Source organism: Somniosus microcephalus, chromosome 3, assembly GCF_052327205.1.
Source record: "Somniosus microcephalus isolate GS21.2 chromosome 3, FLI_Smic_1.0, whole genome shotgun sequence".
Taxonomy (NCBI): Eukaryota; Metazoa; Chordata; class Chondrichthyes; order Squaliformes; family Somniosidae; genus Somniosus; species Somniosus microcephalus.
The window spans coordinates 119,262,623-119,277,095 of record NC_140989.1 but is presented as its reverse complement, the minus strand read 5'-3'; the positions used below and the strand labels follow the sequence as shown (position 1 = coordinate 119,277,095).

The 14,473-nt window shown below is 52.3% G+C and overlaps 1 protein-coding gene across 3 annotated transcripts in view; it reads right to left on the bottom strand.

Annotated features, from left to right (window-relative positions):
• Positions 1 to 14,473, bottom strand: part of tagapb (T cell activation RhoGTPase activating protein b) — a 104,257-nt gene that overhangs the window by 57,391 nt on the left and 32,393 nt on the right. Inside the window, exon 3 of one of the 3 annotated variants that reach the window (XM_085981529.1) lies at positions 8,072 to 8,218. The exons of 1 other annotated variant lie outside the window; for it this stretch is intronic. In XM_085981529.1, the coding sequence (XP_085837655.1) occupies positions 8,072 to 8,218 (147 nt within the window). Of the gene's footprint in view, positions 1 to 8,071; positions 8,589 to 14,473 lie in introns of those variants that run through there. One more of the 3 variants, XM_085981528.1, reaches the window with a different exon arrangement.

Genomic DNA, 14,473 nt, shown 5'->3' with positions numbered 1-14,473 from the left:
AATGAGCCAGAATCGACTCCGCCGCAAGAACAGGATACTCGAGAAAGGCGCTATCCAGTTAGGATCAGGAAGCCTCCTCAAAGACTGAACTTATAAATGATTATTTCAGTTGATGTATATAGTACAGAGAAAATTGTAATTGTAATTAGTTATTATTTAGTTGTTAAATGAATGTTATGTACTGTTTATCTAAAAGGGGAGGAATTGTTGTGTATGTACCTTTAAGAGAAGAACTGATTCTATACTGCAGTACCGGCAGTGACCACCCCTGTATATAAAGCCATAGCAGGCTTCTGTATGTCAGTCTTGCATTTCTGGCTGTGCAGCTGGCCCAGTCAGCAAGAGGAGAAGGAGCAGCCAAACCAGGTGAGTTGAAAGTGGTGGTCTCCTGACCAGGAAGAGAAGGATATCGATAGACCACCACCACCTCCACCATCATCACAGCAACTGAGGTGCCTGGAGAGAGAGGACAGAGGAGGAGAAGGAGAAGGGAGGCCAGCAACAACACCAACCAGGGGAGAGGCCTTTCCATTACTGCCTCCCCAAATTGGCCTCCACTTCAGGAAAGGGAGAGAGGGGAGAGAAACAACCAACAACCACCAACTGTTTGGGAGGAGGGAAGAACAACATCATCTTTCAGGTGGGTGTTATTTGGTGCACTCTCCCAAAGACTTTGTATTTTAGGTGGGGGGAGAAAAGAAAAAACAAGGCCGGATCATCAAGGGGTGTCTGTGTGTGTGTGTGGCTCTTGCTCAAAACTAGGCCACACACACCACTAATAAGCACCCCTTCAATTGCCTGACCTGGGACAGCTGGAGCTGCCTAGGTGAAGTCCAATTACATCGTTAAGACCTGGTGTGGGACTGAGCCTGGGGCATCTCCAGCTTTCCCCGGTGAAGACATCTTCTCCCCCTGCCAGAAGGCCACCTTCAAAGACTTTAAATTCCCATCGGAGAGTGCACCCCTGCCAACACCCACCCACCCACCATCCTGAGTGGCTACCCTGACCTTGCGGCCTCCCTCCTTCCCACCCCCCCTCTCTCTCTCTCTTTGTCTCTCTCTGCCTATTTCTCTGAGGCACCTCAATTTCATCTCTTTTTATTAATTGCCTATTGAGCAGAGGGGAGAAGGCCCCTCTCCCAATTTCAATCAATAAGGGGAGAGGTGTGTCTTCATTTTAAACAGCTCCCTCTGCTCAATAGAGGACCAAAAAATACCTGAGGCCATTAACACCTTCAGGCCTGTGACTTGGGGTGAGTGTAGCCCTTATAAAAACACCCCATAATGGCGACTGCATCTTCGCCGGTGGCGGGGCCAGCCAGGACTTATGCGGGAGTGGCAGCCACAGCCACAGCTGCTCCCGCTGCTTCTGCTGCCCCGTCACCTTTTAAACTTATGACAAAAAAGCTTGGGGTGAAGAGCTACACTCACCCAACTATGACCATTGAGGCCTGCGTTAAAGCCATGGCTGGGGTTGTCGGCCCCTCAGCCATCGTCGCGGCCTCAAAAATGTACGGAAATGCTGTGTTCTTCCTGGGGTCGGAGCGGGCGGTGTCCCTGGCCATCGCCAAGGGGCTCACCGTGGGCGGGACCTTCCTGCCCGTGGATCCTCTCGAGGCCACTGCGCAGGGGATCGTCATCTCGAACGTCCCGCCCTATGTTCCTGGTGAGCTCCTCCTCCCCCATTTATGCCAACTTGCGGAGGTGAGGTCGGGGATCACACCCATCCCGCTCAGCTTCCGGGAAGCCAGCCTTCGCCACGTCTTCTCCTTCCGGCGCCAGCTGTTTATCCAGCTGGCGCGGGAGGAGGACACCGACGGGGCGTTCGTCGTCCACCACGAGGGGACCGCCTATCGCATCTTCTGGACGTCGGACGGTGTGCAGTGCCACGCCTGCAAGGAGGTGGGGCACATCCGGAAAAACTGCCACGCCTCCAAGGCCGCCGGATCATCTCGTGCGGCCGAGGCTGGCGCCGCCGCCGCTCCTCCCCCCGGATCTGCCCGCGCTTCGGGAACATCTGATGCGCGGTCGACGTTGGGGGCCGATGCCACCAAGGCCTCCGGCGGGGGGGAGGGAGCACGTCCAGCCGGAAAGAAGGCGCGGCGGAAAAATAAACACCTTAGGGCGGGTCCCCCCGTAGATGGCCGGCCCTTGCCCCTTGCGCCCCTTACACCCGCGCTCCTCGCGGAGTTAATTGGGGCAGACGCGAGTGGGCGGGGCCTCGTGCCCGAGCCTGTGGCCGCTACCGCCGCAGCGATAACGCCAATACCTGCGGCCAGGCTCGGGCCCGAGGAACCCGACAAACCTGCTCCGCCGGAGGGAGCAGAGGAGGAGGCCTCTGCAGACATGGAGGTCTCCCTTGCTCCCTCTGTGCTAAAAAGAAGGCGTGACCCCCTGGAAGAGGAGGAGGACCGGGAGGAGGAAGGTCCCTCTGAGCAGGGGGAGTCGTCGCCCGCCGCGGGTAATGCGCCCCCCCGCTGTCGTCATCACCAGCGATCGGCAGGGGTCGCCTGTCCCTCGGGAGGCTGAGGCAGATGTGTCTGTCCGGCACGTGACTCCCGGGGACGGGGATGAGACCCTGACCGTGGGGGGGTCGCGGAACAACCCGCGGCTATTGACATTTTATCGGTGCCGTTACCCCTCGCCGGGTCGGGCGGCCTGGGGTCTGGGTCGGGCGAGCTCGAGGAAAATGAGCTCGCCCAATGTGACCCGGACATCTCCCAGGGGCTGCTCGTCCCAGTGGAGGTTTTAATTAAAAACACCCCATCCGCTGGGTCGGAGGCTGGTGGCGGGGAGGTGGATGGCCCCCTGGCTGCGTCTCTGGTGCCAGACGTACTGGAGAAGCTGGGAATTGTTCTCTCCCCGGTTTCTCCGGTCGTTCTGGCGTCTGAGGCAGGGGGGGACTCCGAACCGCCGCCGTCTTCTGGCCCGGCGCCCCTAGAGGAGCCCAGGGAGGAATCCTCTGCCGCCGATCCTGGGGGTGGGATCCGGGCGGAGGAGGGGCCGGCTGGTGCGGCCGAGCCGTTCGCTGCGCACTGCGCGACGGACGGGTCGGCCGCTGGTGACGACCCCCTGGAGGAGGATGGGGACTCGGTGATGGGCACGGAGGACGATTTGGACTCCACCGTCCACGAGGCGCTGGATGACCTCGTGCCTCTCGCCGAGTCTCTCCTCATTCCCGTAAGGGAACTCCGGGACTTTATGGCCACGTGCCGGGGTCGGCAAAATAAGATCCGGCTGGCCCTCGACAGGTGGTCGGAGCTGGCGCTGCTCATTGTGTCCATCCGCGCCGCCGTTAAAATCATGGGCGTGGACGAGGGCGTGGACCCGCTCGAGCTGCGTCGGCTCAGAATGTTTCTCACTGGGCTGCTGAGGAAGTGGCGGCTGACCAGCGGCTGCGCTTCCTCCCCCCGTTAGGTGTAGGTAGAGATTGCACTATGCTTCTGACATGAAGATAACCATAGCCAGCCTCAACATCAACGGCAGCAGGGAGGCGCGCCGCAGATTCAACAACTTCTCGGTCCTTCGGGACGGGAAGTATGCGGTGTGTTTCCTGCAAGAAACCCACACCGTTCCGGGAGACGAAGCCACATGGCTCCTGGAGTGGCAAGGAGGGGTCAGCATGAGTCACCTCTCCAACAATTCTAGCGGGGTGGCTATCTTGCTGGCTCCGCATTTTCAGCCGGAGATCTTGGGGGTCAAGGAGCATGTGCCGGGCCACTTGCTCCAGGTCACTGTTCACCTGGGGCGCGTGCCACTCCATCTAGTGAACATGTACGCCCCTCAGACCGGTGCGCAGCAAGTGCGCTTCTTCGAAGAAGTGTCCACTCTTTTGGGCTCCGTCGACGCGGGCGAGTGCGTCATCCTCGGGGGGGATTTTAACTGCACCCTCGAGGCGAGGGACCGTTTGGGTCTCCCGCGAAGCCCGGCGGCGATGGAGAAGTTGAGGGACCTGGTCGGGTCCTTCGACTTGGTGGACGTCTGGCGAAATCTCCACCCCGACTCCAGCGCCTTCACTAGCATGAGGTCTGGGGGAGGAAGGTCCAGAATCGACCGCCTCTACATTTCTCGGGCGTACGCCTCCTGCGTTCCGGCGGCTTCCATGCGGCCGGTGCCGTGCATGGACCACCACCTGGTGTGGGCGGAGCTCGCTCCGCTGCGCGCGTGGGGGGGGTCCGCGTACTGGCATTTTAACAACCTGCTGCTGGAGGACGCGCAGTTCTGGGATTCATTTCGTCGGTTCTGGGCCGACTGGAGAAGGAAGCGGGGGGGCTTCCCCTCCTTGAGGCTATGGTGGGACGTGGGCAAGGCTCACATCCGTCTCTTCTGTCAGGAGTACGCGAAGGGGTCGACCAAGAGGCGGGAGGCCCGGGTTGGGCGGTTGGAGAAGGAGATGCTCGACCTGGAGTCCCGTCTCGGTCAGGTCGTCGAGGACCCGACCCTGCGGAAGGTGTACGAAGAGAAGAAGGGCGCGCTGAAGGACCTGCAGCTCGTCTGGTCCCGAGGCGCATATGTGAGGTCGCGGATCCAGCTCCTGCGGGACCTGGACCGCGGCTTCCCCCTTCTTCTACTCGCTGGAAAAAAGACGGGGGGTCCGTAAGCAGCTCTTGGGGCTGCTGGCCGACGACGGATCACTGGTCTCGGATCCGGAAGGAATCAGCGCGGAGACCCGCGCCTATTACGGGGCTCTGTTCTCTCCGGATCTGTCCAGCGAGGATGCGCGCAGAGTTTTGTGGGAGGACCTGCCGAAGGTCAGCCCGGAGGGCACCGAAAAATTGGACGCTCCGCTAAGCCTGGCGGAGCTGACCAGTGCCCTCCGCCAGCTCTCTAGGGGAAAGTCCCCAGGGCTGGACGGGCTGACCGTGGAGTTCCACAGGGCGTTCTGGGACGTCTTGGGGGGCGACTACGCGCGGGTCCTGGGGGAAAGTTTGGCGACCGGGGAGATGCCCCTCTCTTGGCGCAGGGCGGTCATTGTCCTGCTGCCTAAGAAGGGCGATCTCCGCCTCCTTAAGAACTGGCGCCCGGTCTCCCTCCTCAGCACGGACTATAAAATCTTTGCCAGGGCCGTGTCTGCTCGCCTTGGCACCGTGCTGGCCCACATGATCCACCCCGACCGGTCCTACACAGTCCCGGGCCGGACCATCCACGATAACATCCATCTGGTCCGGGACCTGGTCCACCACTCCCAGAGGGCTGGTCTGTCGGTCGCCTTCCTTTCCCTGGATCAGGAGAAGGCGTTCGACAGGGTGGATCACGAGTATCTCTTCGGGACTCTGCGCGCATTCGGGTTCGGGACGCATTTCGTAGCCTGGATCCGACTTCTGTACGCCGCCGCAGAGTGTCTGATTAAAGTTAATGGGTCCTTGACGGCGCCCCTTCGCTTCGGGAGTGGGGTGCATCAGGGATGCCCCATGTCCGGTCAGTTATACGCCATTTGCGTGGAGCCTTTCCTGCACCTCTTGCGGAAGAGGTTGACGGGACTGGCTCTGCAAGGGCCGGGCGTGGAGGTGGTCCTCTCGGCTTACGCCGATGACGTGCTCCTCACGGTCACGGATCCCGCTGACTTGCGGAGGATGCGGGAATGCCAGCAGATTTACTCGGATGCATCCTCCGCCAAGATCAACTGGGAGAAATGTTCCGGACTCCTGGTGGGTCAGTGGCGGGTGGACTCCCTGCCGGAGGAGTTCAGGCCTTTCGCCTGGAGCACCACGCACCTCCTCTATTTGGGAGTCTACCTTAGCCCTGCCGAGGATGCCTGGCCGGCGAACTGGCAAGAGCTGGAGGCCAAAGTCACCGCTCGCCGAGGACGCTGGACAGGACTGCTCCGAGTGTTGTCCTACAGGGGTCGAGCGCTGGTCATAAACCAGCTGGTGGCCGCCATGTTGTGGTACCGGTTGGTCACTTTGATCCCTCCCCCTGCGTTTGTCGCCAAGATGCAGAAGAAGCTCATCGACTTCTTCTGGGACAAAAGGAAGCACTGGGTCTCTGCCGCGGTTCTGTGTCTCCCGCTTAGGGAGGGCGGTCAGGCGCTGGTGTGCCTTCGCACCCAGGCTGCGACTTTCCGTCTCCAGACGCTGCAGAGATACCTGTACGTCGAGAATCCTCCGAGATGGTGTGCGCTGGCTGCGGTAAACCACTTTTATCGTTCACTATCGTTACACTATGGTTATCACTGTTTACACTGTTGTATCACTACATGAGGTCGCCTCTTGTCACGCTGTTATACCTGGGCTGACCACTGCTGACTCCGCCCATGGCTCCACCTACTTGCCCAGGTATAAAGGTGGTTGACTGGCTGGTATTCCTCCTTGTTGGATCCGATCACCCACGAGGGTGGGCTCTGTTATTTAGCCAATAAAAACCTATAGTTACTGTCTTAACTCGTCGCTTTTCATTGGATGAATTGATAGGTATATCACTGGCGACGTTTTTCTTCCGCCAGCTGCACGGCCTCAATTACGACACGCAGCTCCTGTTCGCGAAAGTGGGCGGCAGGCGTGCCTGCCTGCGGTAGCTGCCTGTCTTCTACCAGGAACTGCTATGGGTTTGGAACTACGTCGCTTCCAGGTGGAGCTCTCCCCCGTCAGGAGCGGCGGCTCTCCTTCGGGAGCCGCTGCTCAGGAATCCGCACCTCCACGAACGCGGGTTCGGACGGCTGGCGGAGGGCAAGGCTGTGCCTGGCAAGGTGACCAGAGTCGGGGACCTGCTCGATGGTGGAGGAGCGGGCTGGATGGCGCCGGAGGAGCTGGCGCGGCGCCTGTCCTGGGCCAACGTCCGGCTCGCGGTCGAAGCCATCGAATCGGTGAAAGCGGCACTGGGCCCTGACTCCACTAGGTGTATCGAGGCGGCTCAAGCACGTGGGGCGATCCCATCCAATCTTACCCCCGTTCGGACAGAATTCCTCATCGGCGCCCAGCCCCGAAACTCCCCTCGGGAACCGGCGCCTCACAACTTGAGCCGTCTCGAGGAAATACCCCCTGTGCCTTTTCATTCCGCACGGAGGGGTTTCCTGTACGGGCTGCTCCTGCACACTCTCCACTTTGCCATCTTCGTCTACCGTCCGGACACGCCTTGGCGTGGCGTCTTGCCGACTGGCGGTGGCGGAGGTCCCCAATGGAGGGCTCTCTACGCGGGAGTCCTCCCTTGTTCCATCGGGGACTTGGCCTGGAGGGTGTTGCACGGAGCGGTCCCGTGCAATAAGGTTTTAAGTAGGTTCACGGACTCCCAGGCCGCCTGCATTTTTTGCGGCCTGGAGGAGTCCGTGTGTCACGTTTATATGGAGTGTGAGAGGTTGCAGCCCCTCTTTCACTACTTGAAGGGGCTGCTCCTCGATTTTTGATTGCACTTCAGTCCCACGCTCTTGATCTACGGTCACCCGGTGCGGAGGGGAGTGGACAGGTTGGAGGACCTCCTTGTGGGCCTGCTCCTGGGCCTGGCTAAAAGAGCAATCAATTGGTCCAGGCAGCGGGCGGTCGAGGGGGTCGTCCAGCCGGATTGCCTGCCTCTCTTCCGCGGCCATGTTCGCGCCCGGGTGGCCCTGGAGATGGAGCACGCGGTGTCCACCGGCGCGCTTGAGTATTTCCGCGACTGGTGGGCGCCGCGGGGACTGGAGTGCATTATCAACCCGGAAAACCCAATTTTAATTTGATTTGTTAAGTTTTAGTTGAACTTTTGTTTATTTACAGTCCAATTGGGTTTTTTTTGGGGTCCAAACAAAAAGAGTACCCTCTGTTCAGTAAATACCTGTTATTATTGTTCTCCTGCAGTCGTGTATTATTTATACTCGGACACTACAGATGGCACAGGAGACTGTCATGGTTTTTCTATATTACTGCATGACTCTCAATGAATATTCACAAATAAACCAATAGGGTTTGATGAAGGGAAGCTGAGAGGCCTTAATAAACAAAGTATGGAAACTCCAATTCAACCAGAGTGGAAAAACAGTAAGTGATGATAAAATGTACAAGAAGAGGCTGCTTGACTGGCCAACCATTGCTATCACTCCCCCAATTCTGACTCACTCTGAGAAAGTTCAGTTGCATTCTGACTGAATATTTCTGACACTTACTTGAAAGTGACAACACAGTTAGTCACTGGCCAGCCGATCACGAATGACCTTTCTTGGTGAATGGCAGACTCACTGACCTCCTCAGAGCATGTGGCTGTCCACAGTTCACAGATATTGATCCTTTGCTTCAGTTGGAAACTTAAGGAACTAGAAGCAAAGAACAGATACGAAAGTTTTAATTTGATTCTGCATTTTCTGAAGAAGCATTTCAGCTCCCTTCTTTTAGGCCCTTCTCCATTAGATTTCATCCTCGGTTGAGGGGACAGAAATCCAGGTTTCTGACTAATTCCATTTTGTCACCAGCCTTGATGGAGAATTTTGGGCAGTTGCTAACAATTTGATTTCTAAATCATTCAGGAGTTTTTCTTACATTTAAATGTTTTGAATAGAGATCAGCATCTTAAACTTATCTTATGATTCCAAAACACAATAACATCACGAGTTTGTAAGTCTCCTTGAGCAGGAAGGATTATCTATTATACCTTGACTGCTATTATACCTTAAAAACAAATGTTTGGGATATTAGAAAATATCAACAGCAGCTAACAATTTATCACTGAAAGAAATAAAGAACTTGCATTTATATAGCGCCTTTCACATCCTCAGGATGTCCCAAAGCACTTCACAGGCAACAAATTACTTTTGAGGTAGAGCCATTTTGCATACAGCAAATCCCACAAACAGCAATGAAAGAATGATCTGGAAATCTGTTTTTCGTGGTGTCAGTTGATGGATAAATGTTGATAGGAAAACTACTGGCCCTTCTTTGAACAGTGCCATGGGATCTTTTATGACCACCTGAATAAACAGACAGTGATAATGTGTCATCTAAAAGATGGCACCTCCGACAATGCAGCAATCCTTCAGCACAGCACTGAAGAGTCAGCCTAAGGTTTTGTGCTCAAGTCCTGGAATGGGGCGTAGGAGTTCTAATTAGGCTCATTCATCACTTGAATTCCACAACTAAAGCAGCGAGGCCAAATCAGATCATTTAAGGGTCCTTCACAAATGGCCAGATTAAGTCCACTTTAGATAGCAGTTAAGTATCATTGAATGTTTGGTAGTCCAGTGGTAAGAACCTGTCAATCACATGTAAACTGCACTTTGGCAGTGGTGTATCTGTCTGATCCAACTGTATGGTAGTGATGTTCTGTGGTAGGTGATCCCCTGGAGGTGATATGCTGGTGGAGCATGGCACTCTGGTGGTGAGGTGCTAGTGATAGATGGTCCCCTGGTGGTGATGTACTGGTGATGGATGGTCCCCTGGTGGTGAACTGCTAGTGATGGATGGTCCCCTGGTGGTGATGTACTGGTGATGAATGGTCCACTGGTGGTGATGTGCTGGTGATGGATGGTCCCCTGGTGGTGAAGTGCTGGTGATAGATGGTCCCCTGGTGGTGAAGTGCTGGTGATGGATGGTCCCCTGGTGGTGATGTACTGGTGATGGATGGTCCCCTGGTGGTGATGTGCTGGTGATGGATGGTCCCCTGGTGGTGAAGTGCTGGTGATGGATGGTCCCCTGGTGGTGAAGTGCTGGTGATGGATGGTCCCCTGGTGGTGATGTACTGGTGATGAATGGTCCACTGGTGGTGATGTGCTGGTGATGGATGGTCCCCTGGTGGTGATGTACTGGTGATGGATGGTCCCCTGCTGGTGAAGTGCAGGTGGTGCATGGTCCCCTGGTGGTGCTGTGCTGGTGGTAAATGGCCCAGTGGTCGTGAAGTGCTGGTGGTTGATTTTCCCCTAGTGATGATGTTCTGTGGTGGGTGGTCCCTTGATGGTGATGTACTGGTGGTGCGTAGTCCTCTGATGGTAATGTGCTGCTGGTAGGTGGTCCTCCCCAGTAGTGATCTGCTGGCTGCGAGCAGTCCACTGTTGATGATGTACTGATGGTGGGTGGTCTCGTGGTGGTGATTAGCTGATGGTGGGTGGTCCCTTGGTGGTGATGTGCCGGTGATGGATGGTACTTCGGTGGTGATGTGCTGGTGCTGGATGGTCCTCTGGTGGTGAAGTGCTGGTGGTGCATAGTCCCCTGGTGGTGATGTGCTGGTGGTGGGTGGTCACCTGGTGGTGATGTGCTGGTGATGGATGGTCCCCTGGTGGTGATGTGCTGGTGATGGATGGTCCCCTGGTGGTGAAGTGCTGGTGGTGCATGGTCCCCTGGTGGTGATGTGCTGATGGTGGGTGGTCCCCTTGTGGTGATGTTCTATGGTTCTGGACCCCCAGTAGTGATGTGCGGGTGGTGCATGTTCCCCATCTAACGATGTGCTGTAAGTTTGGTAGAAAATCCTTTAAGATATTAATACGTTCATCTGGTCAATGTGACACAGCTCATTTGAATTTTATATTTGTATTTGGCTTGATGGATACTTGAATGGGGTATCTTCAATGACAAGTGAAGAGGGAAACTCAATCTGAAAATGAGTCACTTCTTCCCTCCCCCTCCTACTTTCTTTCCTCCCTCCTCTACTAAAGGCTCAGAAGAAACATAATTGCATGGGTACTGGCAGTTCTCTGGTACTCAACCAAGTCTGGGTCTTCATAGTAAGCCTGTAAGATGAGTTTCTAGCACTCAATTTGACCATAAGGGTCCCATCAGACATGAGTCCACATCTAGCTTCACTTGCAACACAGGTCATTCTATCGTGCTTGGTGGAAGTTGGAGAAGGGGAGATTTCCTTTGTATATGTACTAGCATATTGTGAAGACTTCTTACTTTTGCCACTTATAGCAAAATCATAAACACTTTCAAAATGAACAAGTTTATGAGCAGAGGAAATCTTCCCACTAGATTACAGGTTGTGACTTTCCATAGGATTCTCCCAGCACTACCACATTTGGCAGTAGATCAGCAGAACCCCTGGAGAAACAGTAAGTGGCCGCTTTTAGCCATTTACTCTGCTTCTCCTGGGGCTTCCATTGATCTTCGGGCCCACGGAAATTCCAGGTGACAGTGGCGCGAAAGATACTTTCCAACCAGGAGTGGAAACACTGGGTGATTTTCCCCCTTCTAGGCTGAGAACATTTTAGGACAGTACCATCTCTCTGGCTGAGATTAGATAATAGACCCAAGATCAAACCTGGCCATTTTATGTCGATACAGCTCAATGCGTTTAGCCACTGAATCATTGGGGATGGAGTCCCAGGATTATTCATTTCACTCAAATTCCGGTTTAGGTTGGTTTAATTGTACCAAAGGAGTTTATTGTAGCCATACTATGCTAGTCATTTCTAAACTCTCCCTACAGAATTGTTCACAATACAACACAAAGTGAAATGAAACAGTTGGATTGTTTACTGGAATTAGGATTAAGGCTTTGAGCAGGCCTCATATTATGTTCAGTAAAAGACTGAACCATGTTGGGATTACTGTAACTGCACTGCTTATTTATAAGCTATGCTTTTAGTAATACTTACTCATTCCTATTAGTTTCAGTGCAAGTTTGACTTGGCTGCTAGTTATGTAGCTTCGCCATCAGAATTAGTCTGAGTGCCAGTATAAATACTGGTCAGACAGACAATCTGAAACTGAATCTCAACTATCAACAGGAGATTCAGGGAATCTGTAGGATTTTAAAGGTCCACCAAAAACCCCACACATACTAACACTAACTGAGTAGCCTGTGAGTAATAGCATGTTTTATACTTGTTGAAGCAGAGAACCCACGTTTGACCGTCAAAGGAGGTGGAAGGCAAAAAACCAGCCATCTACTTGGCAACCTGAGGCCCACTGCCATGTAGTGACTTCATCAGTCTGTGGTATTTTGTAAAACCCCTAATGTTTCAGAAATAGAATCTAGGTAAATGATGTTTTTTGTAGTTTTATAAAAAAATTTCCCAGTGAAATTAACACAATATTTTTGTTGAAAATAACACCTCTTTCAATTTAGCTTTTAGTTGCTATCTTCAGAAGCCATTGTAGACTTCAATTATCCAGATCAGAGTCAGGCCTTTTTTCTACGCTGCATATATCTTTTCCCTGTATCTTTCCTTCAAGTTCTTTACCATAGGGTTTTGCATTTCTCTATAATTTTCCACATGTGAGTTCACACTAGGATAAGCAGTGAAGCACTGAAATATGTGGATATTTTACGAAATAGTGCATTAAAGGAGTACTGTCTATTAAATGCGTCCCAAACACTAAATTCAGGCTACTGATACACATACAAACAAACACACACACACACACACAAATCTTTTGAATTTGGGCATGAGGCAACCATTTTGGAATTATGCACAAAGCGTTGAGATCCCCAAAACATTGCTGGTCTTGTGTGGAGACTTTTGGTTTGGGTGGCAAACAGGTGCGATACCGATGATACATCTGTGGCACCGCCCAACATTTTGTAGGTGAGCTGTGGGTGCTAAATGGGTGCCCCACTGAAAATTGGCTGGGTACTCCATGAAGCTGGCTGGCAGGTAAGGCTTTTGGCAGGGTAGGTATGCAGCAGACCAGAGGAATGCCCGTGCTCTTCCTGTCCCCCAAAAAATCTTTTTAAAAACCTACCTTTTTGGAGCGATCACCAGGTTAGGCCTCTCGATGCCTGGAGAAAGGGGACTGGAATGTTCTGTGCATACTTCAGTATTTTACTTTGAAAGCTGTAGTCGGGGCCTATAACAGGTATAGGATGGCGTTTTACATATTTCAACAGCCTCCTGCTGATTTTGAGTGGGGGTGCTGAGCGCTCATTTAAAGGCCTTCCTGAAAGTCGAAAGGCGGTCAAATCGATGCACAAGGTCCACACCAGACTTCCAACTGCCAGTCACCCTTTTTTAGGCAAGAAACAGGTGATCAGCAGGTTAAAGTCTGCCCCGTGGTATTTTTCATGTTTCCCATTTAGGAACATAGAGCTAGAATCCTGATCATCAGCTTTTGGAATAATTTTTTTAACAAACCAACACATTGGCATTTAAGAGGAGTGACAATCACTCAATTTGCTTTAAAGATGTGACTCACATCAGCCTTACTCTTCTGGGATCAGTATCTCCAACCCCTAGTTATTATCTGAATTGAAATAAAAATCATATTTCACCTCACACACTGTTAGTCCAATAAAATCAAGATGAGTATCAGGAGTAGCCACTTCTCTATACTTATATTATAAAATCCTGAGATATAACAATTATTGATTCTGTTCTGTCCATTATCTCATCCTTCTCTAATCTGTTTCTTCCCTGTTCCCTATTAAAGTGAGATCTGTCAACATCAGGCAAATCTTAATTGAGAGATTGTCAGCCATACACCTGTACCACCCAGTCATGTCAAAACGGCAACATGTCTGTTTCACAGGGTAGCATTCAGCCATTTGAAGGTCAACACAGTGGGACTCGAACTGGCATTTATGTATTTTTCTCTCCTTTTTTTATCTCCCACCACCCCACCATAGCCCACTTGGTTGTGGGGCTTTCTTTCTCTCATTCAAATTAAGAAGAAACACTTGCAGGAGACAGCTTCTGAGACAGGGCTATCCCAACAGTCACAGCAGCAGTAAAACCCCTCAATTAAAACTATAAGCCGTATAGCGGCAAAAGGAAACAAAGAATGCTGAAAATTACTGAGAAATCTAAACATGAGACTGTGCCCAATGTAGAAGATTTGGCAAACCCCCATTACAGATTTCATTTTCTATGATTTCTTCTATATTTTATTTACACTGGCGCTTTGGCTGTTGCAATGGGTTTAACACTGACCTGTCTCATCTGGGCCCTGGATTGAGATGCAACTGAGACTGATGGAATGAAAGCCTCTTCATTTCATAATGAGTATGGATGCAAAGTGACACTAAATTTATTCACTTCTCAGACAGTACAAGTGATGATTACTGTAACTGCACTGCTTATTTGTAAAATAATATGACTATTATCAGTTATGTATTCTTACTAATTTTTACTCATTTCTGTTAGTTTCAGTGCAAGTTTGATGTGCCTCCCAAGTTGGCTTATCCAGCAGAATTAGTCTGGTCTGATTGTCAGTCATAGGCTGGAATTTTCTGGGGTCCATGCGGGCGCGATCTGGAGGCGGGTCGGGTGGGAAATTTGAAAAATCTTTCCTTCAGGCACAATTCCGGTGCGGCAACGACACGAATAGTAGAGGCGGATGAGCTCATTTAAATCATTATTAGGTACTTGTCAGACCCTTAAGAGTCTTTTTAACCCTACCTTTCAAATTTCACTGGATGACCATGGGAATCACACAGCTCGGGAACCATGTCTGTGAACCTGAGGCGGAAGTTGAGTGGCCATTAATCCAGCTGATTAGTGCACAGCATGAAAAGCACAATAAAAACTCCCACCTCACCGCTGATCACTTTCCTCAGGCAGAAGCTGTTGCTGACTGCATTGTCAGCACAAATTTAGCTTTCTACAGGCTGCAAGTGTTTCCAGCAAAGTCGCCATCCAGTG